This window comes from Eumetopias jubatus, unplaced genomic scaffold (assembly GCF_037043125.1).
Source record: "Eumetopias jubatus isolate StellerSeaLion01/CBP00866 unplaced genomic scaffold, mEumJub1_p1.0 scaffold_4, whole genome shotgun sequence".
NCBI classification, from domain to species: Eukaryota; Metazoa; Chordata; class Mammalia; order Carnivora; family Otariidae; genus Eumetopias; species Eumetopias jubatus.
This window is the reverse complement of record NW_028274810.1, coordinates 23,082,810-23,102,658: the sequence shown is the minus strand read 5'-3', so window position 1 is coordinate 23,102,658 and position 19,849 is coordinate 23,082,810. Positions and strand designations below refer to the sequence as shown.

The window sequence follows — 19,849 nt, the reverse complement described above, 5'->3', positions numbered from 1 at the left end:
TTTTGCTATTGAAAAATCTTTCTAATGCTTCTTATGTAATGTCTGATCTTTTTCTAACCTAAATTTCAATCATTTTGCAGTGATATGGTTTACTGTGGAATTTATGACAATGCCTTAGACAATGACAACTACAATCTTGCTAAAGGTTTCAATTATCACCAAGGACCTGTAAGAACTTCATTTCTCTTTTCAGAGTTTTCAGTTGAAGTTATTTTTCAAATAACTTTATAGGTATTCAAAGCTCTTTTTTTTCTTTACCTTTAAATCATCTTTTTTTAGGAGTGGCTGTGGCCCGTTGGGTATTTTCTTCGTGCGAAATTATATTTTTCCAAATTGATGGGTCCAGAGGCTAATGCCAAGACTGTATTTTTGGTTAAAAACATTCTTTCCCGACATTACGTTCATCTTGAGAGGTAAGTCGTCAGGGGGCGTGTAATTTCCAGAACTAGTGTTTAATCAGTTTATTAGGTATTAGGTAAATAACAGCTCCTTAAAATTCATTTCTGTATACTCTAGGTATCCCAGTGAAATTTGAAAGCTTTACTCTTATTTAACATGACAAGTTCAATGATACAATTTTCACCTTTCTTTAATTACTTTAGGTTGTTATTTGAAAACTTAATATTGCATGATTTATACATGTGGAATAGTCTAATTTTTTAAATACAGTGGATATTTTGGGGTATGGCCAAAACAGAATAAATATAAAAACTAAAAGTACTCAGGTCGGTCCTTTTGAGTTAATTGATTTAAAGACATATGTGGTTGCCAGAGGGGAGATGAGGGGGAAGGATGACTGAAATAGATGAAAAGGATTAGAAATACACTTACCTTAATAAGCACTGAATAATGTATAGAATTGCTGGATCATTATATTGTATAGCTGAAACTAATATAATACTGTATGTTCATTTTTTTAATTTAGAATACTTTAAAAATAAATTATAAATAAAGATATATCGATAAATAGTTTTCAGAAATGCTTTATTATAATTAAAATATCAGGGTTGGTCTTTTGACTATATTTCAAACCCATTTGTCACCTCCTTTGTCATAATTATTAGAGATAGTGTCAGAATTATGTGTCTTTATAAGATGATATAAATTTCCCAAATTCTAGATTAAACCTAAATATAGGCATGCCTTGGAGATAGTGTGGGTTCAGGTCCAGACCACTTCAATAAAGCAAAAATCACAATAAAGCAAATCAAATAAATTATTTGGTTTCCCAGTTCATGTCAAAATTACATTTACATCATACAGTAGTCTATTTAATATGCAATAGCATTGTGTCTAAAAAAACCAATGTACATACCTTAATTAAAAAGTATCTTATTGCTAAAAAGCATCCGAGCTTTCAGCAAGTCATAATCACTGACCACAGATCACCATAACAAATAAAATAATGAAGTTTGAAAAATTGTGAGAAATACCAAGATGTTACACAAAGTGAGCAAATGCTGTTGGAAAAATGGTGCCTATAATAGACTTGCTTGACACTGGGTTGCCACAAACCTTCAGTTTGTAAAAAAATGCAGTGTCTGAGAAGTGCAGTAAAGCAAAGCACAGTAAAACAAGGTATGCCTGTATATGTACAGCTTATTGCTCAGAATAATTATGCATAAACAGCATAAATTTTATCTCCTTTATTGTATGAACATGAAGGGCTTCCATCTATCACCATGAATATTGTGGGGTTTTTTTCAAAATTTGTTTTTATTTGCTTGAATGTAGTCACAGAAAACCCAACCCTGCCATAGTTCTTGTACCTCATCTAGAAACTGAGTCTGATTGTGTATGATGTGAACATTCTTATATTCTATCCTTTATTGCTCCACAGTATTTATCATTGTTTGCATTTATTTTCTTTATTTCTTTTGTCCATGAGAAGTAAGAACATCTTGCACCGCAGGAATCACTGTTCCACTTTACCTGTGATCCCATCCTTCCCACCTGTTCCTCGACTTTGCTCTACTAATTATCCTTTCTTGGTATTCCACTTGATTCTTCCTTCTTAAGCTAGAAAGAAATTTGTCAGCACATCCTAAAATAAAGTCCGTTCATACTGTTCCTACCTCTAGCTGTGTCCTGTTGTTCTGTTTTCTTCTCAGCACACTTCCTATAGGAATAGCCTCATTCCTCTTGCTTTCTGACCACCTTAGTCATTACCACCCACGGTCTGGCTTTTGTTTTGCCCTCACCACTCTGGTGAAGCCAACTCAACAAGATCCTTTCTTTTTTCTTTTCTTTTTAAGATTTTATTTATTTTAGGTAGAGGAGGGGTGGGTGGGGGGTGGAGGGAGGGACAAGCAGACTCCACACTGAACTCGAGGCAGGGCTCAATCTCACATCCCTGATATCTTGACCTGAACCAAAACCAAGAGTTAGATGCTTAACCGACTGAGCCATGCAGGCACCCCTTCAACAAGATCCTTTCTTGTTCCCAGATCCCATGACTTCCTTTCGGTTCTCTTCTTTGACCTGCCTATAGTATTTGATATTGTTGCTTTCTTCTTTTCATAAAAAACTTTATGCCATCCACAGTATTAGGTTTCCCTTGTTTACCTCATGCTAGTAACAATTATAATAATAGGAAGTAATATTTATTGAGTTCTTACTGTGTTCCAGGCATGGTTCTAAATGCGTTTATATGACATTACTCATTTAGTCCAAAAAAAAAAAAAACTATATAAAATAGCTATTATCATTATGATTATCCTATTATTGTTATTATTCACTTCTCCACTCTCTAGGAATGTCACCGGGGGCAGGTCACTTGACTTCTCTGGGCCTGATTCCTCATCTGTATAATGGATGTACTGGGGTTGTTTTGAGGATGGATATGTTAGTACATGTCATATGGACAAGACACTAACTCAGCTTTGAGCTATGATTAGTTATCTCCATTTTATAAATTAAGCTAAGAAAGTTAAGTAATTTCTACGAAGTCAAATGGCAAGTCATCTGCTAGAGCTGTTACTAAGCTGTTACTAAACTCCAAGCAGCCTGCTCCACAGGCTGTGCTCTTAACTACTACACTGTTGTCTCAGTTTACTGCTTTTCTGGCTTTTCTTCCTGGCACCTATGTTCACTCTCCAAAAATCGGTCCTTAATCTTCCTTTTTTTTTTTTAATCTACATTTTCTCCTGTTATATTTCATCTCATGTCTTCATTCTTTAGCAAATTTTGAATTCTCTTATAAGCTCCACTATTACTTTTCAGCTGTCTAATACACTTCTTACCTTGGAGGTCTTCCTGCCATCACTCATCTCCCACATACACAATTTTCTTCCCACTGCTGTTATGGTGTTACCATTATGCATGCTCTGCAAGCTCAAACATCCCAGGTACTTTTTGCTTTTTTACCTCATTACTTCTCCAGAACATCCAGATAGTCGTCAAGAGATTCTGCTGTATACTGCCTTCTAACAGCCCATCTTCTTTGCTCTTGCCGCTGCCTAACTTGTAACTCAGAACCTTTTCTCTGACCTAGGCAATAGCCTCCATACTTCAGTCTCCCCTTTCTCCATCTTGTCATATTACCTCAAATAAGATTAATTTGGCTGAAATATAACTCTCACAATTTTAGTCTTATATTTAAAAACCTTGGGTAATTCCCCATTGCATACAAAATGACATCCAAATTCCTTACTTTCCACAGTTTTTTCTCAAACTCTTTCCTTTTTTATTTCTTACCATTTCCTAATAGCTACTTTTGATAACACAGTAGCTTCGGGTGTGAGCTTTGGGTCCAGATTGGATTTCAGATTTTGTCCTTGTTACTTCCTTTACGTGTGACTTTGAGCAAATTACTTAACCTCTCTGAAATACATTTCTTCCTCTGTATTATGGTAATATCTCATTATTTGCTGCCAAGATTAAATGAAAAGATAGTTCAAAAATACTTGTCACAATTCGAGAAATGGTTTTATGTAAAGTGAATTATTACTCTTTTAGTTATCTATGGAATCTGTAGCAATGTCAACATTCTCATTCTTGATATTGATAAGTTGTATTCTCTTTTTTTCCCTGTTCTGCCTGACTAGAAAGTTTATCCATTTTATTGATCTTAAAGTACCAGTTTCTTGCTTTATTGATTTTTTCTGTTGTTTTTCTGGTTTTTGTTTTATTGATTTCTATCCTGCTCTTTATTATTCTCTTCTGCTTAGTTTAGGTTTAATTTGTTTGTCCTTGTCTAGTTTAAGGTAGAAGTTGAGGTCATTGACTTAAAGACCTTTCTTCTTATCTAATAAGGGGCTTAATGCTGTAAATTTCCCATTAAATACTAAATCAACAGTATCCCACAAATTCTGGCTTGTTGTGTTTTTATTTTCATTCAGTTGAAAATACTTTCTGCTTTCCCCTCTGATTCTTCTTTGACCCATCAGTCATTTAGAAAGGTGTTATTTAGCTTTCAAATATTGAGGAATTTTCCAGAGGTGTTTCTGTTACTGTTTTCAAAGTTAATTCCATTGTAGTCAGAGAATATACTTTATATGACTCTAATCCTTCTAAACTTATTGATACTTGTTTTAAGGCCCAGAATATGTTCTGTCTAGGTTACTAATTTGTTTTCCAGTGGCAGGGGGAAATGTGTATTCTGCTGTCCTTGGGTGGAATGTTCTATAAATGTCAACTAGGTCAAGTTGATTGATAGTGTTGTACAAAGTACTTACAAGTTTCTGTCTACTTGTTCTATGAATTACCTAGAGAAGAGCATTGATATCTCCTCTTATAATTATGGATGTCTTTTTCTCCTTGTAGCTATATCAGATTTTGTTTCATGTATTTTGAAAACTTATTATTAGATGCGTGTTTAGGATTATTTTGTTCTTTTCATGAATTGACCCTCTTATCATTATGAAATGACCTTCTTTATCACTGGCAGTATATCTTTGCTTCAGAATTTACTTTGTTTGATATTAATATAAGCACTTCAGATTTATTTTGATTGTTACCATAGTATATATTTTTTCATCCTTTACTTTTAACCTATTTGTGTCTTTATGTTTAGGGTAGGTTTCTTATACATGTACATAACAGCATATAATGGCAGTCTTGCTTTTTTGTGCAGCTTGATAATCTCTGACTTTTATTTGGAAAATTTAGGCTATTTACACTTAATGTGATTATTTATATGGTTAAGTATAAATATTTTTTTCTGTTTATTCTTTTCCTCTTTTTCTGCTTTTGGACTGGATATTTATTATTCAAAATATATTTATTCCATTTTATCTTCTTTGCTGGCTAATTAGCTACTTTTTTTAAGTGGTTGCTTTAGGTTTATATATACATCTTTAATTTATCATAGTTTACCTTCAAGTATAGTATAAGAATCTTAAAATAGTATAGTTCTATTCCTCCCTTCCAGGCTTTTGTGCTATTATCATCATCTATTTTGCTTTGCATATGTTATAATTCCCCCCACAACATTGTTATTACTTTTTGTTTATGCCATCAGTTATTTTTTAAAGGTATTTAAATAATACAGAAAAAAGTCTTGTATAACCACTCACATAGTTGCCATTTCCGGTGTTGATCTGTTTGTGAATATCTCTGTTTCCATCTGGTACAATTTTCTTTTGCCTAAGAAATTCCTCTGTCATGTCTTATAGTGCAAACCTGCTCATGATAAATTCTTTAAGCTCTTAAATTGTCAGAAAAGTCTTTATTTTGCCTTTATTTTTGAAAGATATTTTTGTTATGCATAGAATTAAAGGTTGACAAGTTTTTTCTTTCAGTGCATTGAAGTGTTACCTTGTTTTGACAGGAAATCTGCTCTCATCCTTATATCTAATCTGCCACTATTTCCATTAAGTATATTTTTCATTTTATACATTATAGTTTTCATCTCTTGAAGTTTGATTTCGGTCTTTTTTCTATCTTCCATGTCTCTGCTTAATATTTTGAACATATAGAATACAGTTACAGTAACTATTTTAATGTCTTTGTCTGCTAATTTATATCTGGGTTGGTTTCACATATGATTATTCTCTTCTTATGGGTTGTATTAGCCTACTCTTGACCTGCTAGTGTTTTATTGGATGCCAGCTATGAATTTTACCTTGCTTGGTATTAGATTTTTTTTGTATTTCTATAAATATTCTCGAACTTTGTTTTGGAATGCAGTTAAATTATTTGGGAACAGTTTGATCCTTTCAGGTTTTGATTTTAAGGTTTTTTTTTAATTTTTTAATTTTATTTATTTGATAGAGGGAGATTAAGAGGGCACACAAGCAGGGGCAGCAGGGAGGGAGAGGAGGGAGCCTCTCTCTGCTGAGCAGGGCACCCGATGCGGGTCTCAATCCCAGGACCCTGGGATCATGACCTGAGCCGAAGGCAGACACTTAACTGACTGAGCCACCCAGGCACTCCTGATTTTAAGCTTTGTTGGGCCTGGCCAGAGCAGCATTTAGTCTAGGGCTAATTATTCTCCACTAATGAGTCATGGCCCACCTGAGTTCTCTATCCCATATCCCTAAAATTCTGAAGTTTTCAAACCTGGCTGGTGGAAATAAGCACTGTTCCTGACCCTTTTTAAATGTCATCAGGTACTACTTTAATTCTTTCAGGTGGTTCTTTCCCCATCTTTCATTAGTTTCCTGTTGTGTGTTGACTGATCGGTAGGTGAATACTTGAGTGGGACCCTCTGCATATCTCCAGAGTTCTCTCTTTTTTAGTACTCTGTCCTGAAAATTCTAGCTGCCTTGTTCTTCCTAGACTGTCAGTTCCATTTCTTCAACTTAAGGAATCTGCCAGGCTCTACCTGTGTTCCCTTCCCTGTGCCAAATCCTGGAAACTCCCTCCAGGCAGTAAGTAGTCCTAGGGCTTCCTTCATTTTATTCTCATTTCTTAGGGATCACTGTTCTTTGTTGCCTAATATCCAGTATCTTGAAGATTATTGCTTCATATTCCTTGTCCAGAATTTTGTTTTAGGCAGGAGAGGAATATTGTCTGTGCTGTTCCATGTTTGTCAGAAGTGGAAGACCTTTGCTTTCTGGCCCAGTCAAATGTTTTAAGCTTATCTTTTACTTTCCCTGCCCCAGCCTAGGTGGGCAATTCTCTATCCCTGGTTTGTTTACTAGCTTATTTGTTTTTTGTGTTTGTGAAGAATGTTATTTAAAAGCCCAGATCCGGGGGCACTTGGCTGGCTCAATCGATAGAGCATGTGACTCTTGATCTTGGGGTTATGAGTCTAAGCCCCACATTTGGTGTCAAGATTACTTTAAAAAAATAAATTTTTTTTTAATTTTATTTATTTGACACAGAGAGATAGCTAGAGAGAGAGCACAAGCAGGGGGAGTGGCAGGCAGAGGCAGAGGGAGAAGCAGGCTCCCTGCTGAGCAAGGAGCCCAATTCGGGACTCGATTCCAGGACCCTGGGATCATGACCTGAGCCTAAGGCAGCCGCTCAACCAAGCCACCCAGGCATCCAAAAAAATAAATTATTTAAAAATAACTAAATACAGGGTGCCTGGGTGGCTCAGTCGTTAAGCGTCTGCCTTCGGCTCAGGTCATGATCCCAGAGTCCTGGGATCGAGCCCCACATCAGGTTCCCTGCTCCGCGGGAAGCCTGCTTCTCCCTCTCACACTCCCTCTGCTTGTGTTTCCTTTCTCGCTGTCTCTCTCTCTGTCAAATAAATAAAATCTTTAAAAAAAAAATAAATATGTACATGCATACATACATTAAAAAAAATAAAAGCCCGGAGCTAAATACTTGGTGTATTCGTGCTCTTGAGGAATTGTTATTGTGCCTTCCAGTAGATAGAGCTAGGAAATGATATAGATAGATAGATAGATAAGATAGATAGATAGATAGATAGATAGATAGATAGATAGATAGATAGATAGATAGATGATAGATAGATAGATAGATAGATAGGCAGATCTCTATCTCTGTGTATTTATCTATCTCTATATATTGAAAACCTACATTCACACCAGTTCCACTCAGTGTTTAATCTTGTTTTCTCCCTTATCATATTTGTAATTCCCTTTAACAACAGTGAGTAAGCTACTCCCCATTCTCTGCTATCACTACCAAATGGATTCAGCTCACCCTTTTCTGGCTCTTGGTATACCTCTTCCTTCATGGGCCTGACAACCCCACACTAGGCCACACTTATGTGTGGATGCCCTCCTTGCACCACTTGGGTTCTAGGGCACCCCCACCCTTGGTGTGAACTCTCTTCATACACCTCAGCCTGTGGCATCCCACCCTGTGCTATCCCTGCTACCCTTCTTTCCTCTCCTCCCCAACTCAGATCACCGACCTTTGTCCCACCTAATGACTTGAGGAATGAATTTTTCAGAAAGGAAGGGAAAGAAGAATTCTTTTACCAGTATGGATATGTTCCATGTTCTAGTTCCACATATAATTATGAGCAGCATGTCACTGGTTCTGTAAGTTTGTCTCTTAACTTCAGTACTATATTAGTTTGCTAGAGCTGCCATAACAGAGCACTACAAACTGAGTAGTTTAAATATTTTCTTATTGTCTCACAGTTATAAAGACCAGAAATTTTAAATCAAGGTGTTGGCAGGGCCATGCTCCCTCTGAAGATCCTAGGGAAGGATCTCTCCCAGCCCTCTCTCCTAGGTTCTTTTTTTTTTTTTAAGATTTTATTTATTTACTTTTAAGTAAATAAATATTTACTTTTAAGATTTTACTTATTTACTTGAGAGAAATAGCGTGCTTGAACATGAATTGGGGGAGGGCCAAGGGAGAAGAGAAGCAGACTCCTTGCGGAGCAGGGAGCCAGATGCAGAGCTCAATCCCAGGACCCTGGGATCAGATATTTAAGGCAGATGCTTAAACAACTGAGCCACCCAGGTGCCCCTCAAATAATAATTTCAATCTAAATTCTTTATACATAGATCGTAAGGATATCCTGTTTTATTTTGTAGCAAATGACTATATATGATTAGTTTTCTATACTAGAAGGAAAAGCACCAAATGTATTGCCTATTTTGCTAATCCAAATAAGATATGTGTTATATCTCATAAAATATCTTTTCTTTTTTTAAGATCCCCTTGGAAAGGACTTCCTGAACTGACCAATGAGAATGGCCAATACTGTCCTTTCAGCTGTGAAACACAAGCCTGGTCAATCGCTACTATTCTTGAAACACTCTATGACTTATAGTTGATTCATGGATATGTATTAAGTATGCAATCACTTGTATTATGGAATGCAAGGTCAAAATATAATGTAAATGTTTTATATGCACAGGCTTGAGTCATTTTAAAAATCTTATTCATAGGATATTGATGCCCAGTTAGGTAAGACTTTAAAAGCATTGATCTTTCTTTTGTTTTGTTTTGTTTTTTTAATGTACACAGGTAGCTTTTGATGTGAATCAGAAAGAAAAACTATCATAACCAATAGGATGTTTTTCTTTTGAATTCAGGAAGTATTCTTGAAATGCCTAGAAATAAAGAGTTTGATCCAGAGTTTGAAAAAGAAAAATCATGTAATCTACTGTACATAAGTAAAAACAAAATATGAGAATGTAATAATGAAAGAAATGGAAAGGTATTTTTAAATTGTGGTATTATATTTTCTTTAATAATAATACATACTGAATATGCTATAGTTAACTACTGTTCTCACCTTTTACTGTATTATTCCTAGCACCTTCCAAACTGCATTCGATAAATGCTAACTAAATATTGAATCATGGAAGTATCTATCTACAATGTTATGTTGAGAAATGGAGCACAGATGTTCACTGTGTGCTTTTATTTCACTAATATATTAATATGTTTTTAATATAATGAATGCCATAATTTGCTATATTATGCATACATAGGATGTATGAAAAAAACAAGAATTTAAGAATTTATTTCCTACAAACAGTTTTGTAGAATTAATCTTGAGTTCCTATTTCCTACTGTGAGATGGTTTACATTCTCAAAATGCACATTGTTGGTCATACTTATGAGAACTTTGAAGAAAAACATGCTAAATTAATTTTTCTAAAACTTTATTATTTTTAGTTTGTGTGTAAAAGATATTGATGGGTCATAGTAGATGCTAGTTTCCTATTAACTAAAACCTACATTGACAAGCTTAGCATTGAGAACAACCTTAATGTAATAAAAATATATGAATTTAGTAGTTATCTTGAATTCAGTAGAATCATTTAAAAAGTTTTTCATGACCTCAATTCTGAAAAGTCATAAAAGGAAAAAGATTTTTAACATTGATATGAGTTAATATTTTTGAATAATACTTATTGTCTAGATGGATTTTTTTTATCATTTTACTGTTTTTGTCTCAAGAAAACACTTAAATAAGATCATTATACTTTTAGTTGAAAGAAAATGGTTGCAGAGATCCTTTCATTACTATTTAATATTTTTCAGTGGTATATTTATAGTTAATAAAATAATGGTACAGTAACACTTTTCTTGCATAAAGGTCACATACCCAACCATCTTAAGTATGACTAAGAAATAAAAATAAGAAAAGTAAACTAAAACTTCTGGGTAGCAAAAACATATGAATACTTAAAGATGTCAAATTCCCACATTCAAAAGCTCTTGCAACTTACTGTGTCCTGCACAACCTTCTTCAAAGCTGACCCTACTTTAGAAATAGTTTTAACTAGCTTACTTTTTTGGTTTCCCAACCTAAAGCAGATTAAATCCTACAAGTTTTAGGATAGTTATGATAGTCATCTGATCACTATCTATAAACTCATTGGTTTCCAAATGTCCCTTCCTTCTTCATTGCTCAATGTATAAATTTCTCTAAACTTTGCAGTTACAAGGAATGACCTTCCTTGAGAGAGTGAACCATTAGTCATCAAAGGTTTTTTGCAGTTATGTTGCTGTACCTTAACTTCTTATATTAAAGGTGGTAAGAAAAATAACTGAAAACCAGTGTATTTAATGAAATCAAGTAATAGCTGATAGTTAAATGGGATGGATGGACGAATGGATAGATAGATAGATAGATAGATAGATAGATAGATAAAAAGTTGATAATTTCTAAAACATAGTCATATTGGGATGTAGGGCAATTACCCACCTCAGCAATTTTTAAGGATATCATGTTGTGCTAGAAAATTAATTGGTTAATATTCCAATAAGGAATATTAGGGAAAGAACATTGTGATTATCTGCATGGTCTATTTTAAAGTTTAAGAAGGCATGTTAGACATTATTTCATCAAAGGTAGTTAAAATAACAGTTTTAGACTTTAGACGGATAAATGTCATTTGAAGAACATTTAAATAAAATGCTTCATTCCTGAGTGATGTTGGATGAGGTACCATTATATCACATTTTGATGATGGTTCTGTGCCTTGGTTCTTCACTAAACCAGATCAATCTTACTCTTTAACAAGAGAAGTAAGTTTGCCAGTATAACCAGAATGCTGTGATAATTAGCTAAGTTTCAAAGATAGTTGAAGAAGCATGAGGCCTGTCATCGTATCTGTGGACATTATAACCTAGTGAATTGTGATCCATTTCCAATATGTCTTCAACTGCTATATCTAGTTTAAAAAATGTCATTTTTATGTCTGTGTGCCAAGAAAATAAAAATCTTTTCTCAAGGACCATATTTTATTTCATTCCATTATTTACCAATTAACTAATCTGTTGACTACTACCATTTATTCAGGGCTTGCTTATTTTAGGTACTTATTTTTTTTGCTGGATGTGGGAGGGCGAAAAGAAGAGGAAGAATTTTAGACTGGTAATTTATTTAATAGCCATACTGAAATTAGGAGCAAAATAAACTTTTGATATATAATTAGATCTGTTAGCAACTATATACTCCCCTGGTATTTCTTTTTTTTTTTTTTTTAAGATTTTATTTTTTGACAGAGAGAGAAGGAACACAAGCAGGGGGAGTGGGAGAGGGAGAAGCAGGCTTCCCACGGAGCAGGGAACCTGATGTGGGGTTTGATTCCAGGACCCTGAGATCATGACCTGAGCTGGATGCTTAACTGAATGAGCCACCCAGGCACCCAAGCCACCCAGCACCCCTCCCCCCCTGGTATTTCTTGAAACCTTTTACTCTACCATGAATTTTTTATTTACCTTTCATCCACTTACTAAAGGCAAATACTATAGGCCAGAACGGATATAATGTAGATGTGTGCCTCCCAAAAGTGGCCATAAAGATTGTTTCACATGTCTTTTTTTTTTTAAGAGGATGTATGTATTTGAGAGTGAGTGAGCTGGGGTAAGGGCAAAAGAGAGGGAGAGGGAGAGAGAATTCAAGTAGACTCCCCGCTGAGCCTGGGGCCCAAAGCAGGGCTCCATCCCAGGACTCTGAGATCATGACCTGAGCTGTATGCTTAACTGAATGAGCCACCCAGGTGCCCCATTTCTACTTTTGTTTTGTTTTGTTTTTAATTATAATATAGAATAAAATAATATCAAATGACCAAAGTTGATCCATTTAGTCTTTGCCTTTAATTACTGTTGGTTCATTTTTACTGCAGATAATTATCTCTATCTTCAGATAAAAAGTAATTACCTAGAAATCCAAACTTTGAAAGTTTTTATGAATGAATTTGTCAAACTTGACAAACTTATTTATATAGATCCTCAATATGCTAAAATAATGAACTCAGGCAAGTTGTTTAGTTTGTTTGTGTTTTCCATTTGTACAGGCCTTGAATTATTAATACTGATACTATATCATTTTGGCTACAAATTTTTTCCCTAATGTTTGCCTTGTTATTTTGGTTAGAGGTTTTTTTTGTTTAACTTACAAAAGCTTTTAATTTTTCTTCAATCACATCTCCTCATGTTTATCTCTTCTATCTCTCCAAAATTTAGTCAACCTCATTCAATAATTAATAAACTTTTTCTTCTGATTTAATATCTGTGTTTTATAGCAATATCCAGCAATGAGGTGAGACATTATTTAGGTTTTTTTCTCAACTGTAACATTCCAAACTCATGAACTGAATATGACTTATAGTGATTCCATTTTTCAATTATTTAATTTCTGGGATATCCTGTTGAAGTTATTTGTGCCTATTTACTCATTTAACTTATAATATTTTGTTTTAATATTTTTAGAGCTATTTCTTACCAATCTCCTACTCTCCTTCTTTGGAATCCTGTTTTATATACCCCTCTTTGTTCTTCTTAAGTACTTTTACATATCCAAAAAGTATTCCCTTACTGTTTTTACTACTTATACTCACACTGTAAGTTAATGTGATAAGAACTGACATTAACTGTATTTACTCTCATCTAGGAACATAGGCTGTCTCCATTTATTCAAAACAATTTTTAGCTTGCTGAAATTCTTCCTAATTCTTATGGTTTTGGTTGCTATTATGTATGTGATCCATTTTGGCTCAACTTAATAGCCAATTAGTTGGAATAAAAAATTCAGACTTAATAAACATTTATGAGCCCCTACCATGTAATAGTCAATTTTATACTAAATATTTTATACCCATTTTATAAATAAGAATATTGCTAAAGTGTCTTGCCCTAAGTCACACAACACATAAATCACAGAACCAAGACTCAACCCCGTCTTTTTACTACAAATCCCCTCTCAAAGAATCTCAAAATTGCAGTTTTCTGTCCTTGTCTTCACAGTTCTTGCCATCATCCATCCATAAGTCAAGCATGGCTGTTACCAGCTGCCATCTGATTACAGAAAGCATTAAATCTTCTTCTTCTTGGGTTTAAGCATAATCCCTGGTCAAAATGCTGTGTCTGCTTGGGTCTAAGCATATCACCTGGTCAAAATGCTGTGTCTGCAGCCATCTGCCTTAATAAGGTAACTAATTCTCGGCTAAATATTCAGACCCCAAGTACCAAGCATGGGTTAGTTTACACAACTTGAATACATTTGCAAATATAAGTGTCCTCCATCAAGTTGAGGCAGAAAAAAGTCAGAGACAATAAGGATAAGAATGGTTAAGAGAGGAGGACCTGGGTTGGTTGGTTGTCTGCCTTCACCTCAGGTCATGATCCTCCGAAGGTCCTGGGATAGAGCCCCTATTGAGCTCCCTGCTCCTCAGGGAGACTGCTTCTCCCTCTCCCTCTGCCCCTCCTCCTGCTTGTGCTCTCTCTCGCTCATGCTCTCTCTCTCATGAATAAATAAAATCTTTAAAAAAAAATGTTAAAAGATGGCCAGCTATCAAAATTCCTACATGAGAATTTTGGTAAGAAGTTAAGATTCAAAAAACAAATAAAAAAAGAACATTCATCCCCAGGCATGGAGAATACCAAAGGAAGCAATTTATGTCTGTGGAAGTTCACTAACATATGGCACTTCATTCTGCGAATGTTTACTGTTAACATTTATTGTAACTGACATATTTTGAAAGTGCAAAACTAAGCACTAAGTTCTTCTTAGACACCTTATAATCATAACACACACACACACACACACACACAAACGATTTATCTTGACTACCACATCACATTTGATAGATCACAAAGTCTCACTTTTACCTGACTAGCTTCTCACCTATTCCCCTCTTTCTGTTTGCACTCTTCTCTTGTCCTTAGACTAATAAAATGATTTCTTAGTTGGTCACAACTTACTTCATCCCTCATAGAACTATGAGGAAAACCTCTATTGAACACGGCTTCTATCCCATCACTGCTCAGAGGACACTTGGGATCCTCTATAATCTGGCCCCTTCTCTCTCCAGTCTTGGTACGATGACACTTTGCTTTTTCCAAAGCTGATTCCTTTACTCTCTGAGCCTGTTTCTTCAACTGTAAAAACAAGAATGATGGTAATACCTACACTGCAGGGCAGTAAATGTTCATGAAGGTAACCCATAGTTTATCAGGATTAAGTTTGATGGCATGTAACAGAACCCAAATAACAGTGGTCTAAGTGAGATTGAGGTGCAGAGGTGTGCGATCCAAGGCTGATAAACTGGTTCCATGGTCATCAGGAGCCAAGGTAGCAACTAATGGACAAAGAATATTCTTATCACTTCCCAGGTATAATTTTTTTAATGTGAGCTCATTGTCTCCTAGATGTGAGCAGAGGTGTACAATAATCACTTATATTTTGGGTTTTTTTTAATTTTATTTATTTATTTGTCATCGAGAGAGCACAAGCAGGGGGAGCGGCAGGCAGAGGGAGAAGCAGGCTCCCCACTGAGCAGAGATTAATGACCTGAGCTGAAGACAGACACCAAACCGACTGAGCTAGCTACCCCGGTGCCTCCCCCTTTTTTATTTATTTATTTTTTTAATTTTTGTTAGATTCTTAAACTTATGTTTAACTCTAAAAAGAGGGGCTTCCGAGAGCCATTCTGCAAGCTCACTGAAGAGCCAGGAATATTGTACACGAGGCAGAACTGCGCCCGTCACTGCAGCCGACTGCTGAGGGCGGCTCCGGAGGCTGGGCAAGTTCGAGCAAGCGCCACCAGAGGGCAGTGTGTGCTCAGTTCCCGGCCCGACTCACCCGGATAGCATTGGGAAGTCTCACTTCTCTCCAGCTGGAGCAACCACCCCTTTTACCCTAACTTGGACGCTTGCCCGCCGAAATCAGGGTATATATCCTTTCTTTAAAGTTCATAATAAATCTAACTTTATAGTAAGTTTAATATAAATTATAAGATATGGACTTTTTTTCTGTCATAAATGAAACTTCGCTTTCCTTTTTGGATCAATAGTGAGCGTAATTATTTCCGCTCTGCCTTGTCACTCTTTACATCAGGCTTTCCAAATACTCCCAATCACACTCCCCTATTGCGATTGGTGACATTACCCCTGGAAAGGAGGTAACTGATTCTAAAGGCAATGCGGTGACTTTTCAACAAATCACTCAGTAAGAGACAGTGCCAATTATGAAAGCTCTGAAATTACAAATTCTTCACATTTACTTTCATAGTGTCATGGTAATTTCTCCAATTGTATCATCTCTTTATCAGTAAATTCATTAGTGCATTTTTATAGAAAAGAAATCCCTTATTGGGATAATCATTTCTCAATATATATGTATAGCAAATCATCACACTGTCCACCTTAAGCTTACACAATGTTATATGTCAATTATATCAGAATAAAGCTGGGGGGAAAAATGAAACCGAGGCCCCAAACCCAAAATTAAATACATATTATTTTAACAATAGATAGGTTGAAGTTTTAATTCATGAGAAAATTGAAGTTTTGTTTTTTTTTTTTCAACCAGTAAAGAGATTTTAATTTCACTTTAGTAATAGTATGGGAGAAACAAGAAACAACTTTGCGGAAAGGCTCTTTGGATAACAATATCTACTACAGTATTAAGAGGTAAGGTATTTCTATGTAGCCAATTTGGGTCAGGAAGATGAGATTCCCATTGCCTTCCAGTTATTTCCCATAATGAGGAGTGGATAGGAAACTGAGTAGAGATGTCGGAGCCATTTCCTCATTGCAAAGTATTTGAAGAGGTTAGAGGCAAGCTCTGTTTTCTCTAGACTATAAAATGTCTCAGCATCTTGATGACTTTTTGTAAGTTTAATCTTTTCCCTGTAGTTAACAACGTAACTCAATCATGTCCTATTTTGTTCTCAGCCAATTTTGGATGAAGCCTCTCCTACTAAACTCAGAGACTTTCAGGGCACAAGTAAGTGTCTAGAATTTTTTTTTAAATATGAGACATGACCATACTTAAAATATGACAGTTCATTATTAAGAAGAGAGATCCATAACCTTGGTCCTTTCTTTCCTGGAAGCATTCTTAAAACTGGCATGTTTAAACCTCTTCAAACAAGTTGTAAAGGGAGAATTAGGATACCATCCATTTCTGTTTGGTATTGGAAGGAAAGAAAAAGATCCCGGATGTGTTTGAAGGGGTTTTATTGATTTGTTTGTTTTCTCCTCAAAATGATTACAAATCCCTCTTGAGGGTCCTATTTTCTAGTCAAGGTTAGTGTTTTTGAATAATAAAAGTGAAGAAGCTTCAGGTCTAGCATTACTTTCATATTCATGACCCAGAAATTCATATGTAAAAGAAAACGATTGTGAATACAGCTTGGCTTATCCAGACAATTCCCTCCTCCTAATTTCTTCTGAATTGGGGTCTCAGCTCATTATGATTCAAAATCCAGGAAGTGGAAAAAAGAGAAGCTCTGGAGGCTAAGCTGATCTACACAATAAAGGGTTGGAGAAAATTGGGAAAGGAGAGAGAACCTTTGGAAAGCCGATGAAAAGGGTGATGTAGGGTCCAGTGCCCACCCACCCAACATCTGTTACCTGCTTAGGTAACTATTTCTGTCAACTGAGTCTTGCTCTGAAGGATGTTCCTTCAAATCAAGTATACAGTAATATTTTTTAAAGGGAAATTAAATTCATAAGTCACGTCCAAACTCGTGTTTAACCCTAACTTCTAGCAAGTGCTGCTATAAAAAAGGCTGACAATTCAGTTTAACTCCCTGCAAAATACCTCTCACACTCTCTAGAGGAGATGTTAACATTACCAAGGAGCAATCAACTAAAGAGAGGAGACTTCAAGGAATGTTTATGGTCAAAAAATAATTCAGAAAGTAGAAAGTCTGGCACACACACACAGAGCCAAGAGTTCAAATGAAGGAAAGATGGTAATCATTTTCCCAGCTCACCAGAAGCTGGAAGAAAAAATAAATCCTGGGAAACAGTAACCAGGATACAGATGGCAGACAACACTGGGTATTTACCCCAAACATACAGATGTAGTGAAAAGAAGGGGCACATGCACCCCAATATTCATAGCAGCAGTGTCCGCAATAGCCAAACTGGAAGGAGCTGAGATGCCCTTCAACAGATGAATGGATAAAGAAGATGTGGTCCATATATACAATGGAATATTACTCAGCCATCAGAAAGGATGAATACCCACCATTTGCATCGACATGGATGGAGCTGGAGGAGATTATGCTAAGTGAAATAAGTCAAGCAGAGAAAGTCAATTATCATATGGTTTCACTTATTTGTAGAACATAAGGAATAGCACGGAGGACATTAGGAGAAGGAAGGGAAACTGAAGGGGGGGAGATCGGAGGGAGAGATGAACCATGAGAGACTATGGACTCAGAGAAACAAACTGAGGGTTCTAGAGGGGAGGGGGTGGGGGAAGGGGGTAGCCGGGTGATGGGTATTAAGGAGGGCATGTGTTGTAATGAGCACTGGGTGTTATATGCAAACAATGAATCATGGAACACTACATCAAAAACTAATGATGTACTGTATGGCGACTAACACAACACAATAAAAAAATGAATTAAAAAAAAAGATGGCAGACAACATTTGCACCTTGGCCTTCCTTCTCTCCACAGACCAGGGCTACTCAAAATGCTCCACAAACCAGTGTAGGGGAACAAACCGTATGGGGTGCCTGGGTGGCTCAGTCGTTAAGCATCTGCCTTCGGCTCAGGTCATGATCTCAGGGTCCTGGGATCAAGCCCCATCGGGCTCCCCGCTCAGCGGGGAGCCTGCCTCTCCCGCTCCCACTCCCCCTGCCCGTGTTCCCTCTCTCGCTGTGTCTCTCTCTGTCAAATAAATAAAATATTTAAAAAAACAAAAAACAAATTAAGTAATTAATTAAAAATTAAAAACAACCAAGCGGGGGTCTCCCGTGACCCTCTCCCAGCCGAGCTCCTACGCCCCCCCTCCCGCTTTTTCCGAAGGCGCTGGGCGGCTCCACCCTCCGCGGGAGGCGGCACTGCACAATCCGGTCCGACCTTCAATGTTCCACGCTTCCTGGCCAGAATCTCCTCGGCTTTTTTTTTTTTTCCCTCCCCCTCGCCCCCTCCCCGCCCCAGCTGCCTCTATTTCCTTAAGAAAGTTTTTTTTTCTCTCTCTCTCCCTCCCCTACACCCTAACGGCGCGGGAGCAGGCGGGGCGGGCGGCTGAGTTTTCCAATAAATTACTTCACCAAGATGTCCAGAGATAGGCAAAAGTCCGTTGATGAGAGCCCCAGCACCAGCAGTGGTAGTTCAGATGCAGACCAGCGACACTCAGCCGCTCCAGAGCCTGAAGAACAGGAAGAAAGAAAACCTTCTGCCACCCAGCAGAAGAAAAACACCAAACTCCTAAGCAAAACCACTGCTAAGTTATCCACTAGTGCTAAAAGAATTCAGAAGGAGCTAGCTGAAATAACTCTCGATCCTCCTCCTAACTGCAGTGCTGGGCCTAAAGGAGATAACATCTATGAATGGAGATCCACTATACTTGGTCCACCAGGTTCTGTATATAAAGGTGGTGTGTTTTTTCTGGATATTACTTTTTCATCTGATTATCCATTTAAGCCACCAGAGATTACTCTTCACACCAGAATCTATCACTGCAACATCAACAGTCAGGGAGTCATCTGTCTGGACATCTTTAAAGACAACTGTAGTCCTGCTTTGACTATTTCAAAGGTTTTGCTGTCGATTTGTTCTCTTTTGACAGATTGCAACCCTGCGAATCCTCTGGTTGGAAGCATAGTCACTCAATATTTGACCAACAGAGCAGAACATGACAGGATAGCCAGACAGTGGACCAAGAGATACGCCACATAATTCACAGAATTTGTATGCATGTGAAGGAGCAGAAAGCCCCTTCTCACTGTGCTGCAAATCTTTATAGCCTTTACAATACTGACTTCTGTGTATGTTATACTGATTCTACTCTCTCTTTTTTATCCTTTGGAGACTGGGAGGCTCCCCAAAAAGGTAAATGCTATCAAGAGTAGAACTTTGTAGCTGTAGATTAGTTATGTTTAAAATGCCTACTTGCAGGTCTTGCTTCTTTGGGATATCAAAATGTATTTTTTTAAAGATTTTATTTATTTATTTGACAGAGAGAGACACAGTGAGAGAGGGAACACAAGCAAGGGGAGTGGGAGAGGGAGAAGCAGGCTTCCCGTGGAGTAGGGAGCCCGATGCGGGGC

The 19,849-nt window shown here is 36.7% G+C and overlaps 1 protein-coding gene and 1 pseudogene across 1 annotated transcript in view; both read left to right on the top strand.

The window, feature by feature from the left end:
• Window positions 1-11,567, top strand: part of AGL (amylo-alpha-1,6-glucosidase and 4-alpha-glucanotransferase) — a 77,124-nt gene extending 65,557 nt beyond the window's left edge. The window contains exons 32-34 of the mRNA XM_028102148.2: window positions 81-168; window positions 280-413; window positions 9,028-11,567. Of these exons, the coding sequence (XP_027957949.1) occupies window positions 81-168; window positions 280-413; window positions 9,028-9,145 (340 nt within the window). The 3' untranslated portion in view covers window positions 9,146-11,567. The remainder of the gene's footprint in view (window positions 1-80; window positions 169-279; window positions 414-9,027) is intronic.
• A 7,284-nt stretch (window positions 11,568-18,851) lies between these two features.
• Window positions 18,852-19,478, top strand: LOC114208038 (ubiquitin-conjugating enzyme E2 E3 pseudogene; annotated as a pseudogene).
• The last annotated feature ends 371 nt before the right edge of the window (window positions 19,479-19,849 follow it).